The sequence below is a fragment of the Phyllosticta citriasiana genome, assembly GCF_038021145.1.
Source record: "Phyllosticta citriasiana strain CBS 120426 chromosome Unknown IWZ02scaffold_9, whole genome shotgun sequence".
NCBI classification, from domain to species: domain Eukaryota; kingdom Fungi; phylum Ascomycota; class Dothideomycetes; order Botryosphaeriales; family Phyllostictaceae; genus Phyllosticta; species Phyllosticta citriasiana.
The window spans coordinates 585,891-604,419 of record NW_027117286.1 but is presented as its reverse complement, the minus strand read 5'-3'; the positions used below and the strand labels follow the sequence as shown (position 1 = coordinate 604,419).

General features: G+C 50.9%; 7 protein-coding genes across 7 annotated transcripts; 3 read left to right on the top strand and 4 right to left on the bottom strand.

The window, feature by feature from the left end:
* Window positions 1-32: 32 nt before the first annotated feature.
* On the top strand, window positions 33-4,693 carry IWZ02DRAFT_434536 (mono-functional DNA-alkylating methyl methanesulfonate N-term-domain-containing protein; the record flags this gene model as incomplete). The annotated part of the gene is made up of 4 exons (XM_066766370.1): window positions 33-963; window positions 1,010-1,434; window positions 1,484-3,393; window positions 3,439-4,693. 4 exons carry the CDS (start codon window positions 33-35, stop codon window positions 4,691-4,693), a joined length of 4,521 nt encoding a protein of 1,506 aa, XP_066621170.1.
* Window positions 4,536-5,420, top strand: IWZ02DRAFT_311550 (uncharacterized protein). The gene has a single exon (XM_066764074.1). The coding sequence runs from the start codon at window positions 4,712-4,714 to the stop codon at window positions 5,234-5,236; it is 525 nt and encodes a 174-aa protein (XP_066621169.1). The 5' UTR covers window positions 4,536-4,711; the 3' UTR covers window positions 5,237-5,420.
* Window positions 5,421-5,671: 251 nt separating this feature from the next.
* On the bottom strand, window positions 5,672-7,084 carry IWZ02DRAFT_434535 (uncharacterized protein; the record flags this gene model as incomplete). Its single annotated transcript, XM_066766369.1, has 1 exon — window positions 5,672-7,084. The coding sequence occupies one exon, from the start codon at window positions 7,082-7,084 to the stop codon at window positions 5,672-5,674; it is 1,413 nt and encodes a 470-aa protein (XP_066621168.1).
* Window positions 7,085-7,706: 622 nt separating this feature from the next.
* IWZ02DRAFT_491947 (uncharacterized protein) lies at window positions 7,707-8,810 on the bottom strand (the record flags this gene model as incomplete). Its single annotated transcript, XM_066769803.1, has 1 exon — window positions 7,707-8,810. The coding sequence occupies one exon, from the start codon at window positions 8,808-8,810 to the stop codon at window positions 7,707-7,709; it is 1,104 nt and encodes a 367-aa protein (XP_066621167.1).
* Window positions 8,811-9,398: 588 nt separating this feature from the next.
* IWZ02DRAFT_311660 (uncharacterized protein) lies at window positions 9,399-10,937 on the bottom strand. The gene is made up of 5 exons (XM_066764075.1): window positions 10,841-10,937; window positions 10,623-10,789; window positions 9,997-10,574; window positions 9,754-9,948; window positions 9,399-9,699 (listed from the first exon to the last, which is right to left on the bottom strand). The coding sequence occupies exons 1-5, from the start codon at window positions 10,870-10,872 to the stop codon at window positions 9,520-9,522; spliced, it is 1,152 nt and encodes a 383-aa protein (XP_066621166.1). The 5' UTR covers window positions 10,873-10,937; the 3' UTR covers window positions 9,399-9,519.
* A 1,038-nt stretch (window positions 10,938-11,975) lies between these two features.
* IWZ02DRAFT_311459 (uncharacterized protein) lies at window positions 11,976-12,980 on the top strand. Its single transcript, XM_066764073.1, has one exon. It carries the CDS (start codon window positions 12,105-12,107, stop codon window positions 12,828-12,830), a length of 726 nt encoding a protein of 241 aa, XP_066621165.1. The 5' UTR covers window positions 11,976-12,104; the 3' UTR covers window positions 12,831-12,980.
* A 381-nt stretch (window positions 12,981-13,361) lies between these two features.
* IWZ02DRAFT_522179 (cytochrome P450) lies at window positions 13,362-15,764 on the bottom strand (the record flags this gene model as incomplete). Its single annotated transcript, XM_066770823.1, has 8 exons — window positions 15,553-15,764; window positions 15,405-15,417; window positions 14,855-15,294; window positions 14,787-14,828; window positions 14,538-14,694; window positions 14,156-14,515; window positions 14,030-14,090; window positions 13,362-13,843 (listed from the first exon to the last, which is right to left on the bottom strand). The coding sequence occupies exons 1-8, from the start codon at window positions 15,753-15,755 to the stop codon at window positions 13,362-13,364; spliced, it is 1,758 nt and encodes a 585-aa protein (XP_066621164.1). The 5' UTR covers window positions 15,756-15,764.
* Between the last annotated feature and the right edge of the window lie 2,765 nt (window positions 15,765-18,529).

Genomic DNA, 18,529 nt, shown 5'->3' with positions numbered 1-18,529 from the left:
CATCTGGCTTCGAGTTTCGTCCCCCCCTTGCCATGGCTCTCCAGACGGGCGTTCTGGAAAATGGCCAGTGGGTCACGAGAAACGTCGATATTTACCAGCTGCTGGCCCTTCAAAACCGCCTCAGAGAAGACCAACCACCCAGAAATCCCGCCCCCGCCGAATTTGCCATGGACCAACCCACTGTCGGCCTCTTGTCGCGCACCATTCTGCGGAGCCCCGTCGTCAACTGGATCATCCCCGCCCGCATACGCCACCGCGAGAAGAACGACGTCGTCTTCGTTGGCGAGGACTTTATTCACCTCAAAGAAATCTTACCCGATGCAAACTTGCGCCATGTCTGCACCAAGGCCGACTTTGGATCCCGCATTCGAGCTGCCAGGATCTTTGGAGAGCCGCGGAAATTTATACATCCCGACTTTCAGCATCTTTCATCCCCAGAACTGGCTCAACAGTACGCCGAATCCGATAATTCCATTCCCCCTCAATTTCTGGTCCTGACCCTCGAATCCCGAGAATTGCTCTTTCTATTCGCCAACGAAGCCGAGGATGGCTCTATCAAGTGGACCGAAACCAGCCTTCCGCTTCATCCCGACGTCTCTGTGCTGGAATCTCCAGGGAAGCATCTCGCTGTAGACCCACGCTCGCGCGCTCTCGCAGTCGGTTCCTCCTGCAACTGCATTTTGCTCTATTCTGCAAAATCCATGTCCGAGGTGCGACAGAGCATGTCCAGCAATCCGTCGGCCGTCTGGTGGACGCCGTTGAAGACAGAGATGCCTATTCAGGTCCGAGGTGTGATTTTGAAGATGGAGTTTCTCTTTCCCGATCCCAGTCATGACTCTCAAGTCGTCCTGATCGTCTTGTATGCCAGAAACGGCAGGACGAGGGTATCTTGCTATGCCTGGGATCACAACCTTTCGCCAAAGACCATCAAAACTTTCCTCGAAGGTTATCCAATCTCTTCAGGTAAGCTTGATCCCTGCATCTTTTACTGCTGCGACTGAAAATCCAGAAGGACATCGGCGTCCTCAACTGCTTATGCCTTTGCAATATGGCCTGTCATTTGTTCTGGTGGGCAAAAAAGACATAGATCTCTACCAAAACGTTCTGGATGGGCCCACGAGAATACCCACCAGCCTAGCAAATCCCGAACCTCCAAGGTTTCCTGGAAACTCAAGACGCTTCCCCGTGTGGACCTCATGGGCGCGGACCGACAGAAATTTCGGAAGACATGAAGAAAATTTCTATCTAATCCGGGAAGATGGGGTTGTAAATTACCTGACCGTCAACGCTCGGAATGGCGCTCTGACGAGCAAAGCTGGTCATTTTGATTGCAACGTATCTACAGCCTTTGCAAGCCTGGATGTCGGCTCCGCTTTGGACACCCCCGATGTGCTGATAGCTGCTGGCGACTCTTCTCCAGGAGAAATTGTAAAGGTGAGCTGCTTTGAAGTCTTGTTGAGGGGCGTTGCTCAATGTTTCTCAGATTGGTCAGTGGAAAGACGAGATATCCCGTACAGATAGAATCATGTCTTCTGGACGTCAAAGGACACGCGCACAGGTCATGGAGCCCGACTTTATCACCTCGGTCCCGGACTGGTCACCGACACTGGATTTCATCGTGGCCAACCAACCAAGCAATAAGACAGGTATAGCTTCGACTCGCAAGCGCATACTGTCGACCTCGGGTCGCTCGCCTTATGGCTCTGTTTCGGAACTCAGAACAGGTTACGATGCCAAAATTGGGCTTTTTGAAGAAGACTCAATATTCTCCGGGGTCACAGGACTATGGTCACTTCCGGACGCAAATGAACGGGGTGTTTTCTTCCTCCTTTCCCTTCCCGGCGGAAGCGAACTTTTGCACATCTCCGATGACGCCCAACAGATAGACATGGGATTCGACGAAGAGACTTGTGGCCTGGACCTTTCAGTCGAGACTATTGCATGTGCCAATATTGAAAAGAGCATGGCTTTGCAGATAACTCCACAATCGCTAGTGGTCGTCGAAACATCAAAATCCGACCAGATTTTGCCCAGGAAAGCTACATGGCGGATAGTTGACGAGGATGTTCTTGCTGCATCCATCTCACCTGAATACTCCACTGTGTATCTTGCAGTGCGACATACTGACGGATTTTCAATTCGAACCATGAGGGTCGAGGCAAGAAGTGAAGAGGTCAAATTTGAGACAGCAGGTGCAAAGCCATTGCCATCGGATCCTACATGCGTACAGTTTCTTTGGGCCAAATCCAAGAGTCTACTCCTCTGCGCGACTGCGGATGGATTGATTCAATTGCATCAAATCCATCTCAATGGCTCACTTGGTGATATTTTAATGTCTCAAAACGTCCAGGGAGGCGCAGCTCCTGGGTCAATCGCCGCTTGTCAAAGTGCAATAATCCTTCGCAGCCACTTCAAGTCATTGGGCGAGACAAACATGGCTCTTGTTTGCGGGCTTCGAAATGGCGAGGTTTACGCAGTAGACATGTCTGAAACTACCCAGAACGGATTTTCCAAGGGAGATGCAAACTCGAAACACCGAGAGGACCACGGGAATCTGCGCTTTGGCAAGACTAAGCGGACAAGCATCGGACACACGCCTGTTGTGTTGTTCGAGGACCCTGAGACTGGACCACTCGGCGGATTTGCTACCTGCGGATCTGAATTCCATCGCCTGAATCTCGATTCTGTGGATAATACGGGTTTGGAGATCACAAACATTTGGTTGACGGACCGCAAGCGGCCTTACTTGCAGCAAAACCAGGTTTCTGCAATTTGCCGCATTCCCCACGAGCCATGGCTGACAAGAGGGTTTGGCGGGGCTTTGATGTGCATCTCCGGATCTGCCATCTACATTGTGCATGTCGGAGAAGAAAAGAACATGGTGCCCCGAAAGATCCCAGTCAGAGGCTCTCCTAACCGAGTCATTAGCTGTCCAAGCTTGAAGGCTCTATTTGTGGCTTGCAATGAGCCGGTGGCCTTTGAAGTGGCTGACAGGAATGGCTCAAAGTGCTCGCGCTTCCGCGAGAGCTTCATACAAATGTTTGACGAACGCGGTTATGCAAGTAACGACAAACCTGCTGCGGAATACTTTCTATCTGCTGGGTGGCGCATCAATGCCCTTTCGGCCATTGAGTTGGAAGGAAATCACAGCAAGAGATATATTCAAGTCGTCATCGGTGCTGGAACAAGCTCCAGAACGGAAGAAAAGGCTGGCAGAGTCCACTTTCTGACGCGCAAGATTCGTGAAAACGACCGACCAGAGCTCGTGCAGCTTAAAGAGCTGAAATTCAAAGAGCAGGTCACATCATTGGCACCATATGGAGAGTCGAATGCACTCTTGGTCTGCTTTGGGCGCAAGGTTCACCTCTACATGTTCTCTACGGAGACCAGATCGTAAGTCCCCTAGAAAATCTGCTTGGGCTACTCTGACCATCGCAGACTGCGTGTAGTTGCCGAAACCGAGATTCCTTCAATGGGAATGCACGTCACGGCAGAAGACAACCACGTCTACATATCGACCGCTTCCGACTCTCTTCTGGTGTATCAAGTCATTCCACAGCCTGAACCGACCGAAATGTCACATCGCTTTGAACTCTTGTTTACAGACAGCCAGGCGCGCGACACTTCTTGCCATGTTCGTCTTCCGCTGTCACAGTCTAAAACCGACTCAGCTCCCGCATCGAACGGCGATACAAGCAGTAAAGGTAGAGCTTTGAACGAGAGTAGCGTTGCTCTCGTCTCAGACAAACGCGGTAGCGTTGCTGTCCTCTTCTTGCCGCATCTCAGAGCCTACCAAACCGCGGTCCCAACTCTTGTCGAAGCAGCACTACCTCGCTCAGTCATGCGCCTCAGGCGCAGCACAAGTCCTCCAAATTTCAAGGGACCTTCGTCAGACTCACGACTGCCTGGCGTTCTTGCCGACGACGTCATTGGGGCGGCCTCTGACGGCACCTTTTTCAACTTTACCCTCGTCGAAGAGCGAACGTGGCGACTGCTCAAATTCCTGGAAAATATGTGCAAGCTTGAGGAGCAAAAGCGCCGAGCTCAGCGTCCTGGAAGCCAGTTGTCGCCCATGCTGTTCGACTCGAGCACAACCAACAACCTCATAATCGGCCCGCTGCGCCATCTCGACCAATCCGACGACAGCCCGAACGAGGTCCTCGCCGCGGCCGCCACGTCTCGACTTGCAGAGCCCGACTTCATGGACCTGGACGCGGAGAGCGAAGCTACCGGCAGTGGCCCGGTTCTGCAATCGTCGTTGCGCTACGTCTCTGCCTACTCGAGCACCGCCGAAACACTGCTGCGCGCCCTCGACCCAGACAAGAACCGCACCGGCCTCAAGCGGCGCACCGCTTATCATATTGATGGCGACATTTTGGCAGCCAACTTTGTCGGTCGTTGCGCCGAGGAGTCGCTTTTTGCCATGCTCCGCATCTTCCGTCGCGGCGATAACGGCGCTGTGTGGAAGCGTTTTGTCGAGCTAGTTGATGAGGCGCTCGGGCTGGATGGCAAGAAGCAGGTCAATGAAGTCAGTGAGAACGAGGGGATTAGGGCGTTTGAGGGGATGGATATCTCGGGAGCGAGTGAGGTCCGTTCGGCGACCGCGAGGCAGACTGAGCGCCATGCCCAGATGAGGTATAAATGCCGGTTGGTGATTGAGTGGTTGAAGCCGTTTATGGATCCCGTGTTGTGAGGAGTTTGGGTCAGGTAGATGCTCGCTACTCTGATTTCCCTTTCGATTCTACTTTTGTCTCTTTTCTTTTCTTCTCTCTTCCCCTCTTGTGCGCATGCAGCAGAAGCAGGAGCACATGGCGACTGCGGAGTGTCCCGGTGTCATTTTTTGTTTCTTTCCCCTCTTTTCCTCTCCTTACCTTGCATCGTCCCTCTCATATATCTCCCGTCTCTATTCGGTGGCAGTCTCGGCGTAGCGCAGTGCAACTCTTGCCTGCCTCGCTGCTTGGTCTTTGGTGTCGTTGGTCAGCGGTCCTATTTTGTCGTTTCGTCTGCATTTGTCTCCTGCCTTCTTCCGCTCATATCCCCCCTCCACCCTTCCCCTCTTCTCTTACATTCCCCCATTTTCTTCTCTCCACGTTCTTACCCCATGTTCCATCCTTCCCTTGGTCACGGCCGTCCAATCCAACCCATCGTCGTCAATCGACTTAGATACACATACAAAGAACAACTCCAACAACAAATTCACTTGAATGCGAGTGGTACGTGGATACGCCGCGGGTGATGAATATCTCTCCTTTTCTCCTCTCTTAGCTCCGCCTCTTCTTTTCTCTAAGAGTGGCCTAACCGCACATCGGCGTCGTCGAACCAGCGAGGCGATTCAGTTCGCGAACTGAAGACGGGTTGTTCGGGACGGTCCAGCACCCATATGCGGCTCCAGACGACCTAACCTCATCATCCGTTGTCATCCATCGTACAATTGATAGGTATGAGCTGCCATACATATGTACAAGTACGCGCACAGAAGCTGTTCCCATGATTGCGCCTGCCTGCCCTGCACGTATCCAACCCAATGCATTTCGGTCAGAGAATCGCACACCGTCTTGTGATTGATTGATTGATTGATCGATTACCAGACGTGGCGCCACGCGTCTATCTCTCTACTCCGGATCCCAAATCCATCCTCCACCTCGCACCGTCTCGCCTCGCCTCGCCCAGCTCACCAATCATCATCATAATCTCTCTCCACCTGCCTCTCGCTCTGCCGCGCCCTCTCCTCTTCTTCGCCCACTCTCCTAACGACATCGCAAACCCAATGCAGATGCGCCTCCTCCTCCTCCTCCTCCTCCTGCTCCCCCTTCGCCACCGTCCCTTGCACACAGCAACTCGTCGCAGGCACCGGACATTTGGCCTGGCCTTGTGGTCGCGTGCCCCGTTCTCTGCCTCTCTCACTCACGCCAAAATCAAAGTCAAAGTCAAAGTCAAAATCAAACCGCCGCAGCAAACCACCGGCAACGAGATTGCGAAAGGGTGAGTAGGACAGCTTGGCTGAGTGGAGGTAGAAGGGGAGGAATTCGAGGAGAGGGGTCATGAGGGTTTGGGTTTGGGTTTGGCTATGGGGAGAGGGAGAGGAATAGGGACAGCGTAGGGTTAGAGTGAAGGGGCGGGGGTGGGGCTGGAGAGAGAAGAAGGAGGAGGAGGAGGAGGAGGATGATGGTGTTGACAAAGGCGATGGTGGCACCGCCGGTATCCCTCTACCCAAACAACACGGCCCCTCGGTGACAATTCTCGCCACCATATCCGCCAGCGCCCAATGCAGCAGCAGCACGCCGTGCTCGGCGACGCGCAGAAGAGAGCGCTCGACGGTGAGCGGCCGCGGCAGCGGCGGCCGCAGCTCCGGACGGCACAGGAAATGATAGCGGCGGTACAGCGCGGACAAGTGGTCCGGCCCGGGCGGTTCTTGATCATCATCATGGCGCTGCTGCTGCTGATGGTTCTGCTGCCGGGACGAACATGACGGCTCCTGTTGCTGTTGTTGCTGTTGTTGCTGTTGTTGCTGCTGCTGCTGCTGCTGGTGGTCTGGGTTCTGATGATCATGATGCTCAGGAGACGTCGGTTTAGCGCGCATCGTCTTTTCGACCTGGATGACGAGGTTGACGGGCAGTTGCGCGCGCTCGTCTTCTTCTGATTCAAGGTTTGCTATGCCTTTCTCAACGCCGGCTTTGGCGGGTCGAGATTCGGCGAGCCAGTTCCGTGTCGGCAGAATCACCCAGTCGACCCAGTACCACTCGCGCTCCCCCGTCGCGTCTCCTTCCTCTTCTTCAATCCGTAGACGCACCACGTACCTCAGCCTCCTGTGCGCGTTGAGCCGGTTGAGCGCGTCGCACGTCTCGCCGCCGATCTGGCGACATGTGAGGCGGAGGCCGCCGCCGTTGGTTCGTGGGTTTAGTGGGAAGTTGAAGAGGGGCTGCCACTTTTTGGAACCAAAACTATTGACGAAGATGGAGGACGGTGCGGGCTGAGCTGTGTACTCTTCGGTTGGACAGGCGGGAGGAAGTGGCGTCGTCAGACAGAGGTCCCAGATTTGGTCGCGGATTTCGCGTGGCAGAGACAGGAGCGTTGGGGGTGGCATATCTGCGCGTCGCAGTCTGATTTTTTGCTGACTAGACTTCTTCAATAACGCAAAGAGTAGCAATTATGGGACTTGACCAAAGGTCGAGCGAAAACAAAGTAACAGTGAAATCGAGCCCAAGCAAAAAGGTACAAGGCAAAGGGAGGACAAGGCTAGGTAGCCCAGCGCCAACACCGATAAATAAGCGCGGCTGCCTAGGCACGCAAGAGACAGCTTGCAGTATGGAGCCACAAAGAAAGGGTTGTGATGCAGCCGAGGGTTTCCCAATGCGGATATTCGGCTGGGCCCCCGGCCATCACGGTACATAACCTAGCGCAGAGGCCATGTGGAGCGAAAACTATAAGCCTTTGCAACCCCGTTTGGTACAAACGATGCGAGGAGATGAGTGCATACGGCATCAAGGCAGCTGTTTTGGCTGCAGGGCTGAGTCAGAGGCACATGAGGCTGAAAGCTGACATGCTGGATTCGACTTGTGCCATGGGGTGAGGAGATTGAGGACTTGATCTAGCCACGCGTGGACCTCGCGATCTGCAGTGGTCTAAGGATACAAGATCTTTAACAGTCTGCTCGATATCAGCACAAAAAAGGGCGGGGGAAATGTAATCCTACTCCACGTCGAAGCTCAGGCTTGATCGCCCCAATGTGGCCCCATGACCAGCTCAAGACCTGTTGCCTCAAATTGTCTGAAACCCTCGTGGCTTTCCGAATTATTGACCTCCGTGGTATTTCCGCGACCCTCTCTTCTTTGCCATTTTGCATCTTTTTCCACAAAAGATCCAAAGCGTTCCTCCACGGGCAGACTACAGTTGTGGTCCAACACGCGTAATCTGCTCTGAAGAAAGGCCGCCTGGAAAAGCTGTCCAGTGAGGCTCCGCACATTCCAGGTCTTCAAGAGTTGGCCATCCAGTCGGATGTCGATCGTCTCGATACTTTCGTAGAAATTTGATGTACAACTCATCTTCCGCGGTGCAATCAGGGTGCGCCATAGGAGCATCTCGAATTCAAGAACAACAGCTTTCGGGTGCACGATGCCGGTGTAATAAGACTTCCAGGCCTCGCGAGTATTCCTAAGCCGTCGAGGCATGACAAGGTCGCAGCGTTTCCTGAATCGCTCCGGCGGTAATGACGGCGTGACAATGTTCAGCGAGAGACACCCTATTGAGCGTTTGCGGGGCGGCCTGGTAGTACGCGGAGGGCCCTCAAATCCGGGTCCCCATTTTTGAAAGCGACTCAAGATGGCAGCAAGACAATAGAGAATCTTGGGATTCGGTTCCGGATAAAAGACTTGGAAAAAGGACTGGTCGGGCACACTGGGGAGACGACCATTGGGTCCGTGCCACGACGGCTGCCCCGTGAATCGAAAGTCGACCTCCAAATTGTCGTAGTGGACCGAGTTGACGGGAAGTAGCAGCCAGTCCAGTCTGAAGAATTTCTCGTTGCGAGTGAGAATGCTAAGCTTGCTGTTGACGCGGCGGTGGGCGTAGAGTCGTAGAATAGTCGCGTGTACCTCGGCATTGACTGCCCGATTGACACATAAGAGAGATACAGAGTTGATGTTAACATTGGGGGTAGGATAGTAGACGGTCTCGTCACTCGGGGTGTTTCCTGCAACGTAGTCGTTCGGGTCCGGCGATGCTGGCCGAGAGGACGGAATCGTGAGGCACGCTTCCCAAATGCAGTCGCGGAGCTCGCGTGGGAGATCCATCAGGCTTTGAGGCACCCTCATTTTGTATAGACATGAAGCAAATCGAATCCGAGGAAGATGATGATTTTACAAAAAAACCGTTGAGGGCACAGGAGAACTTGTTTTGGCGCTTAACATGAGCTAAAAGGGATCATCGTCTTTCAAGGCAGGAGGCAATCTGGGACTGCACGAGTCGAGACTGCCCCGCCTGAACCCTTTCATGAATCGCGCACCCATGACGTCATCAGCTTTTTCTTCCTTGATTTCCGGCACCGCTCGTCGAACACCACTAATTTCCAAAAAATACTACAACGATACATGATATCTTGTGAACGGGGGCGGATGTGGAAAGAATTAATGATCTTCATGTGGAGCCCCTGCAGCGATTGTCCATCACCAGAACAGCGAATGATAACTCCAAAATTAGATTGTCCTTCAATTGATTCTACCTACGTTGGATTGACGTTCATCCGTTGCCTTGATTCATACATTACCACCATATCTTTGTGAAACAAATTCATTGACATGCCGCCCATGAATCGTCACATAGTCATGAGCCTGTTGCGCCAGAATGCATGCAGAAAGAATGAAGCGGAAGACAGCCACAACACCAAATCGCGGACATGAAATGACAGTGGAGAATTAAAGGGTTGTAGAGACAGTGAAACAGTTGTGAGTCGATGGATAGATCGTGGGAAGGTTAGACATGCGCGCAGAAGAGCCTTGATGGACCAAGAGGCATCCTGGCAGACTAGGCCATTTTTTCGATTTCGAGATAGAAATCCTCTTGGTTCTTTGCGTTTTTCCTGCTTGATGTGCCGACAAAGAGTGCCCAACAGCTGACGACGATGACGGTCAGTGGAATAGCAGCGGCAAGATAGATCCAATATCTGGAAGTGCCAATGTTGACGATGGGCATGCAGAAAATAACCTGGGAGGGAATGAGTCAGTCTGCTCGTGAAGATGCAGTAGCTCGAATACTTACGGCGATGAAAGTGGCGGGAAGGAACAGGGCGAGGAGGAGTGCTGCAGCTTTCATGGACGGGCTGTCGTGCTTTGTGGCGCTCACAAGACTCTTGCTGTCCTTTGCCATTTCCAGGTTCAGGCGCGCAATGTTCTTGTAGCTGTGCACCATTTCAATGTTTTGCTTGCTATCGCGTTGAATGTAGAGCGTGTTGAGCTGTGGCAGGGTCAGCAGATCGATCAAGAACCGCGAGACTTTACTTACGACAGACGACAGGAACTCCATGCGTTTTTGCAGCGTCTCGATGTGACTCGCAGCCGATGACCTAGATTGTAACAGGTATCCCATATGGTCAAGTAGTTCGATGCTTGACGACTTCATGCGCAATTGGCTTGATGGTTCTGAGATTGTTGGAACCAGTCCAGTAACGGCATCAATGGCTCGGCAGATGGGCTCTACCAGATTGGCTCCGTAGAGGCTACAAAAGTAGGAACTGTTGCAAAGTCGAGCGGTGACATTGATGGCTTTTGTAACTGCCTTTTCCGTCTCGCTGTGGAAATCTGCGTCCGACTGAGTCCTGTCCCGCAGTCCCGTGACCCTTTCGAGGTTCAACACATCACCGGCAAGCGATTGGATGTCGATGGTGGAGAATTCATCTATGCAGAATGCTGCAATGATCGAGGGTGCCATCATGGGGTGGCAAGCGTGGGCTTTGGAATTCCGCAACCTGTGTACGATCTCGTACATCTCTGGGACGCGGGCCAGCAGTAGACCTACAGTTGTATTCGTCTGCGAATTGTACGCGACTGCAGCGGCGCTTGTGTATGCTCGTACGACCCAGGCTTGTTCTTGTCAGAAAGTATAACGGGCGCAGGATGGTACCCACTCACACATGATTCCATCAGATTCGAGCTTCGTCCTTGCCGTAGATACGCAGTAATGAATTTTGAAGCACGAAGTCAAAAATGTTGGAGGTATTGAGCAATGGTCCAGCAGAGTCTCAAAAGCGTCGCGGTTGAAAGGGAGCGTGGGTGTCTGGTCTTGCCACGGCCCGATTCTCCAAGCTGTCAGTCAGATGCCTGTCGTTTGAACAAAAACAGAAACATACATGAATCGAGAGCCGCCTTTGCAGCCGGGCATACGCTTTCGATTTGGGGCCTAGAAGGTGGGGCATCAGTGTATCTTCACCATATCATCAGAAGCGACGGCTTACATCTTCCTTGACCCATCTCTCCACTTCATGAGGCTCCAAGTACCCATTCCGTTCAATCACCTCACCAGACTCGAGTTGCCAGAGCTCCAAGTATTGGCAGGTTTTCGGTTCAAAGCGACTCGCATCATTGAGGTATTCGTCAAAGCGGGGATCACACAAAGAAGCTCTCAGGACAGAGTCTCGCGGGTATCTTGCGGCAGAGCTCAGTGAATGACGCTTCGCCGTTGGGTCGTTTCCTGGTAACATGGCGCTATGGGCTGCAATTCAAGGACAATGGGAGGAGACAACAAACGTCACAAGGACAGATAGTCGAGACAGTATATAAACACGGTCAGGGTGGTATCACCTCTCTAGTTTCCTTTGGTGCAGCCGCGTCGGACGTTGACAACCAATGATGTTGCGGGCTGGAAACAGGACCCTGTGCAGGAACCGGCCACTCAAAACGATAGCATTGAGACGTGGTGACAGGGATGTCGGAAGATGTAGAGGTTTGCACAGGGCAAAGATATTCACGGGGCGAGGATCCGTTGATAGTAGGCGGCAGCGAAGGGCTGGGGAGGATGCGGAGCCGCGCGCGGTTCGAAACGACATGGACAAACGGGATCCGGGGATCCAGGACAAACGACTTTGTATCTGGGCACGTCGAAGAGGTCGACGACGCAAACGAGAAAAAGCAAAGAGCTCATGTGCGAGATTGATTGCAGACAGACAAAAGCAACCAAGGCATGTGGAGTCGGCTCAAATGGGCGATACAAGTGGATCTGATCTTGGGACTGCATCAGGCCGTGGTTGAGCTGCAGTCGAATTCGTGGTTGAGGTCGCACGGCAACAGCGGCGCGTCAAGGCGGCCAGCCACTTATCATAGCCACACCCGCGCGGGACGAGAGGGACGGGAGAGGAAGATCCATGGGAGGGAGGGTGGTGGTGTTGTTGATGGCGGGCTGTTTTGTTTGCTGCCGCTGACTCACCACGCGGGGTCCTACATTGAGGTTAGTCTCTGGCCATGGTCTGACGACGACGCGTTGCCGCAATGCACCCCGGCCTCCACCCACCTCCAACTCGTCCATCCCATGCCGCCCCGCCATTTCTTGTGTTGCTGTCGTCGTCGTGATTCTTTCCTCACATCTCTCTGCTTATTTATCTCCCTCTCATCATCAACATGTCGTTCTACAGAGGCTCTCTACTTTTTCTAGGTGCTTTCGTTCCGCCATACGCCTTTGGCTGGTACCAGGGGAGACTGGCAGCAAAATACCCTTCTCTCACGCCAGATGACACCAACTGCACCGCGGCACTAAGGGTTCCCTTTTTCTGGAATCACCAATACTACTTCCACACCCCCCACATTGACATCTTTTCCGCCAAGGTTCCTGCCAGGGCCCTTCAAGAGGCGTCCGGTGACAGCGACGCCAAGTCGCTCGAAGAAGCCTGGGCTCGGAAATTTCTCTCGTCCCCGATTCTCCGCGCCGAGTCGCGACTCTTCGGCTTCGGTTCGCCTGGTGACTGCGGTGACAAGGGCATGCCCGCAGGTCGAACTCTTCTCAACGATACATTCACCGTGGTTCGTGCCCCGGAGACAGGCTCACCATTGCTGTTGCGCTGGGACATGGCCCCCGGTGTCGTTGGCTTCTTTCGCACCACGGCGACGCGCCTGGGGTATCCTTGGCGCATGATGAGCGGCGGCCGGCACGAGTGCAGTGTGGGCGAGATCGATGCTGACGGTATGGTCGAGGTGCGCTTCTCCAGCGCCCATGATTACGAGTGGTTGCCGGAAGAAGGAAACGACCAAAAAACGATTCCAAAGTGGGTCGGAAGTTTGCACAGGTTCTATGCCAGGTGGCTGCTAGATGAGAGAGTCAGGGAGCTGCGCAAGACCAAGACCGTTTAGAGCTCCCAGGGTTCCGGGGAAGCCCACAAAGGTGGCGCAATCAACGGCGATCAGGACCCCTGAGAAAGTCGACAACCCCCAAGGCTCCAAGTGCCTGGAGACCACGCGAGAGTTTGAAACTCGCCGAATGTGTGGCTTGGAGAGCAAGAAATAAGAGAAGGTCGGCGCCCTTCGTGGCTGAGTTTCCTTAGCCTCCGGAATTTCTTTCTTGCATGACACTCCTAGTTTAAAATCGCCCGAGTACCTGCATTGGCGCTTGAAGGGAGCCGCAGATCCAAGAGGGGTTTCCCGGTCCATTTTATGGCTACGATTTGTGGCCACTTACAGCAGAGCAATATGCAACGGTTGTCGAGGTGCGTGCCAACTCGAGACAAGAGATGTTTGAATCCTTCAAACTGGCTCTTCTACTCAATCCACACTTTCCCGGCTCTAGTCCTGTCAACACTGTACCAATATCCACTTTCCTGCTTGCAACCCACCCGACATCTTTGCCGTAAACCCGGACTTTGCGTATTCGGGAGCACCTGGCCACTAATATTTGTCCATAACCGCTTTATCTTCACTTTCCCCCTCAGGGCCATAGCACGCCGTAATATCGAATCGACGCATCGTCAGCGCCAACACAATCTTCATCTCCACCAGCGCCAGATCTTGTCCGATGCACGCCCTATGCCCCACCTCAAATGGACGACAGACATGCGGGTGCGAGCGTTCTGGCGGCGACAGCGGATCTTCGACCTCGCTTTCCTTCTCTCTGGATTTGTCGCCGGCAATGGCCCCCTCCGACCACCTCTCCGGCCTAAAAGAGTGGGGATCAGGGAAGTACCGCGGATCACGATGCGGTCCGTGGCAGAGAGGAGTGGACGTGGTGTCGTGGCCAGCAAAGAGAAACTGACGGGTCTGCGAGCTCAAGTTCTCCAAGACAGCATGATCGAGCGGCGATGATTTGCTGTCAGCAATCGAGGATATTGCATCCAGAGCAAGATCGATAACGTATTTGGTGCGCGGTTTGGCTTGATCATCTTAATCTTACAGCTGCTGTTGGCGGGCTTGCCATCGACTCAGCACCATTTGTTCCACGATTTCGGCCATGATTGCTTGGTTCCTCCAGATCTTGCGCCAGTGAAACGGGTTCTAGCGGCGAATGTATTTTCTCGGCCCTTGCGCGCGTGAGATTTGCAACACGAGATCCAGCTGACCTCGGAGAATGGCCGTGTAATCCGCGCCTTGTGCTTGAGCCGACATGGAATCGCCGCTGCGCTGGAGGTCATAATAAAATGCCAAGTGCATCGCCAGGCTGATTACAGGACTACATTCCCAGTGACCTGGACCGTTAGGTTCGTTGTCAGCGGCTCCATCTGGAACGCTTCCCCTTTTGCCGCGCGCTCTTGCAAGTTGGCGCACAGTTGCTGCGTCTCACGCTCAATCGTAGGGACATGGGTCAACATGTTCGACGCTGAGAAACCAGGATTAAACAGTGAGCGCAAGTGCTTCCACATCTTGCCCTCCATAGGCAGTAAATTCTTGTCACCCATGAAGGGAGCAAAGGTGTCGCGCAGAGAGCCCCATTTGTCCAGGCTGGGCGGCACCGCAATTTGGTCGTCGATTTGCTGGTCCAAAATGATGAGCCATGGGTCAGTAAAGTGCCAAAAGTCGACGTAGAAGACGCGGCCTAGCTTGAAGCGCTGATGGAGGTGGTAGCCGTACGTTGTCGGGTGCACTGCTGGCGGTAGCGTTCTGAGAGTTGAGCAAAGAGAAGCGAGTGGCCTGGCGGACCGGGCTGCGCGGGACAGTGAGCGAGGTTCTGTGAGACAAAACGGGAGAAGTCGATGTGCCATACCAGGCTTCGGATATACAAACGATGCTGGACAACGTGGAAGACGAAAGTCGCCACGAGCCCCAGCACCAACAGCAGTAGTAGTGACAAAATCATGTTATCTGCAAGGCGCCGCCCACCTGGTTCGTCGCTTCGATCCGACAACTGCCAAACCAAACTCCCTGTGTGACAGGCAGTGAGACCGCACTTGGAAGCTGACGGCGAGGCCGAGGGGAAGGAAAGTTGTTGCGAGCCAAAAAGAAGCGGCTGGATCTTGCCCAAGTACCTGTGTATCTCGTGTATGGCACCGTACAATGTTTCGCCTCGTTGCTCGTCGAACGCCCGATTCGCCCGGCACACTTGCTGTTTATTTGGCTGGCTGTCCCCTGAACCAGCAAAGAGGGGCAGCTGGTCCCAGCCAAGCATTGGGGAGGCATATACACGCCCGCCCGCTGTCTTGGTCTCAGAGTAGGGTTGATGCCGGTTCCCGTCCAGCTCGAGTAGATCTTCCCGCTGATGTTTGCGGGGTTGGAAGTGTTGTTTTGCCGTTTGCTCACTGGCCGGGCGTTGGTGTGTCTTCAGCTGACGCTTCAAAGAGTGAGATGTGAGGCTCTTATTGTATAGTGGCGTATGTCTTGCTTCAGGTTTCTACATTGGTCGACTTTGGTGGTGTGGCGCGCTGGCCTGGTGGTGAAGAAGAAGTCCTCCCTCAGCCATCTTTCACCAACATTTGCCCTTTCTTTTTCAACAGCACGCACCTTACGATCAAAGCTGCAAGTGGTTTCATCAAGTACCTACCTAGACAACAGAGGCTGCAAAACTCCAACCAACCGACCAATCAAGCATGCCCGCCCGCCCGCCCGCAGCAGCACGACAGACGACGCACTCACCAACTCACTCACTCACTCACCAACGCGACGTTCGACGTTGACCAGCCCAGCCAATGAAATGGCACCGCCGTCACGCCATGCGGCACCTTTGCTGCGTCGTCCGTCGGCAACGCGACGTTTGAAGTTGGCGCCGGCCCAATCAGAGCTGAGCTTTTTCCGCTTTCGGTCACATTGCGGGCGGGCCGGGATGTCCGAGTGTGTGCGTGTAAGGGTAAACATGAAGGCATTATCTTATAAGTTAGACCCTCTTTATTCCGGTTTACGCTATCTAAATTAGGACTAGTAAGTAGCGCTTAGATCCCTAAAGACCCTAAGGACTAATCATGTTACATATAGTATAAACCTTAAAGAGGGTCTAAGAGTAACTTAGCCTATTTTATATAAGAGATGTCTTTAATACTATAATAACTTTATTTAAAGCTATATATTATATACCTAATAATATTAGATTACCTTAAGACTACCTATAATTAAAAGCCCTATTTTATTACTATATAGGAATATATCTAAGTACTCCTATCTCTTAATATTATTATTAAGATGCTAATAGTACTCTACCTCTATTAAGCCCCCTTACTAAAATTAAGACTAGCCCCCTTAAATATATAGAGTAGTACCTTAAGATGCTAGGAGAATTATATATAAACTAGATAATAAACCCTAATTATAATAATATAGATAATAACTCTAATAGTAAAGAGGAGGGTAATAATAGTTCTAATAAGGAGTTTAATAAGGATAATATAGACTAAAGATTAACCTCTATAAGGTATAAATCTACTCCTAATATAGCTAGAGGTTTACCCTAGGCTTTATCTTATTAAGGATTCTTATAAGATAGAGTTATAACATTACTTCTTAGAACTCTATATTATCTAAGTAATATACTAGGCTAATAATATCTTTTAGGGCCTATAGCCTTATTTATAGAATCTAACTAAAATAATATATAAGGTTATACTCTACTTTAGATATAGTATTAAACTAGGACTCTAGGATAGTTATTTAGGTTAAAAAATTATCCCCTAACTATAATACCTTATTACTAATACTAGATCTAAAACTTAATATAAGGTTAGAGCCTATACTAGATTATATATAAAGTTAATTATATTAGCCCTTAGGCGTAGATTTTAGGGTATATAGTATATAACTACTACTATATTAGCTATTAAGAGTAGCTATCTATTTTAGTAGTTTAGGTTATAGTTCCTTCTATCTATATACTTATACCTAAGATTACTTACCCCTATAATTACCTACTATTAGCTCTTAGGGTTCCTTAAGTTTATAGGGTTCCTTAAATTTATAGGGTTCCTTAAGTTTATAGGGTTTCTAGGGTCTACTAATATAGACTTAGCTATATATATTTAGTATATACTTTAGAAAGGTAAGTACTTTAATATCTATAATATAACTAGTACTAATACTAATATTTATAATATCCTAGTAAACTTTTATAATACCCTTACATCTTTAATTTAATATCTCTTAAAATTCTAACTACTAGTTACATACTATAACTAACTAAATAGGATATATAGATACTATCTAGAAACCTATTAAAACTTAGCCTAAGTTATCCTCTTTTAATATAATAGGATTTAGAATCTAAAGATAAAATAGTATATATATAATTTAATAGGGGTTTATATTATTATTATTAGATTATACCTTTAATCTAGAGGAGGGTTACCCTATATACTTTAGGAGGGTATAACTTTTAATACTTTAATATAAATTAACATGAACTCTTAAGACTATATAGCTAAAATAGATATTCTATAAAAGTATAAGCTTTAAAGAATATAGGAAAGTATAAAGTAAGGTAGTATAATAATATATTATAGAGTTATAGTATAGTAAATTCTAGCCTCCTAAAACCTTATATATAAATAAGTTTAAGTTACTCTTAGATATATTACTAAGGGTACTACCTTATATAGGTACTAGCTAGATATAGCTTAGATTAAGCCTTAATACTCTAGAGGCCCTAGGGTTATTTAGTAATCATAACGCCTAAAGCGACACCCGTCTAATTCATGAGATAATGAAGGCACAGATCAGCTTTGGCGCATTCTCGAGATGGGTGGACCTTGTATAACATAAGGTTCCTCGTCGCGCTCCATGGTCTGTCTCACTTTGCTTTTACCTGCAAGTCTATTCGGGATAGATGTCGCTCGCTATTTTCCTCTGTACAAGGCCACCCCGATAAATCAAACCCAGTCAAGAGACCAAGACAGATTGCCCGTTCAACAGAAGGAAACTCTACGCACGAGCCCTAAGTCAGGGTGAAAACGTCATTCAACTCCAAAGCGTCTCTTCTCCAAATGGCCAGAGGAAACCCCACATCCGGCAAACGACTTGCTCGAGAACGGAGAATCAATTCCTTCGACGACCGATGCCAAACGTCATGACGAGCTCTTGGGACTCCGCACCTGTTTTACCGTCAGCAAGTGTCCTGCATCTTAGGGCAAGGCTTCATACTTTGACGACTTGCAAGTCTTTGCAGACGCAACGACGACCAGGCGAGCCAGACTGTCAGAACTAAGCCGATGCCAGCTATTACGGCTTCGGCAATGTTTATGCCATCGCTGTCGGCTATTGACCGCGGGACGGCGGGCATCACGCGGGAGGTACCTGTAAGCCATCAGTCCTCCAGGTTGGATTACGCCGTGGATCTGCTCTGGAGCTCTACTCACGTCTGGGGTCGAGCAGACAATTTCCAAATCTGGATACAATAGGTATGGCGTCTCGTGGTAGAGATTGTCTCTCTCGGCAGATCTATGTTCAAGTGTGGAAGACTCGGACCTGGCGCGAACAATTAGCACGAATCCAGCGTCGCAGAGTTCATTCGCCGTTGACCTTCTTTTGAGGCTCCACCTGCAGCTACGAGCCAGGGGACTCACTAAATATCTCCAGAAAAGCCGTTCAGTCAATAAGAGATGGAAACTTCCAAGTCACCAACACGACAAAAAACGTCGACAAAGACG

Bases quoted from the DNA above. Each gene is read 5' to 3' on its own strand.
- IWZ02DRAFT_311550 (XM_066764074.1), top strand. From the start codon at position 4,712: ATGCTCGCTACTCTGATTTCCCTTTCGATTCTACTTTTGTCTCTTTTC.
- IWZ02DRAFT_311660 (XM_066764075.1), bottom strand. From the start codon at position 10,872: ATGCCCGGCTGCAAAGGCGGCTCTCGATTCAT. The intron at 10,790-10,840 runs GTATGTTTCTGT...GACAGCTTGGAG, and splicing joins AAAGGCGGCTCTCGATTCAT to AATCGGGCCGTGGCAAGACC. The intron at 10,575-10,622 runs GTGAGTGGGTAC...GACAAGAACAAG, and splicing joins CGAATCTGATGGAATCATGT to CCTGGGTCGTACGAGCATAC.
- IWZ02DRAFT_311459 (XM_066764073.1), top strand. From the start codon at position 12,105: ATGTCGTTCTACAGAGGCTCTCTACTTTTTCTAGGTGCTTTCGTTCCG.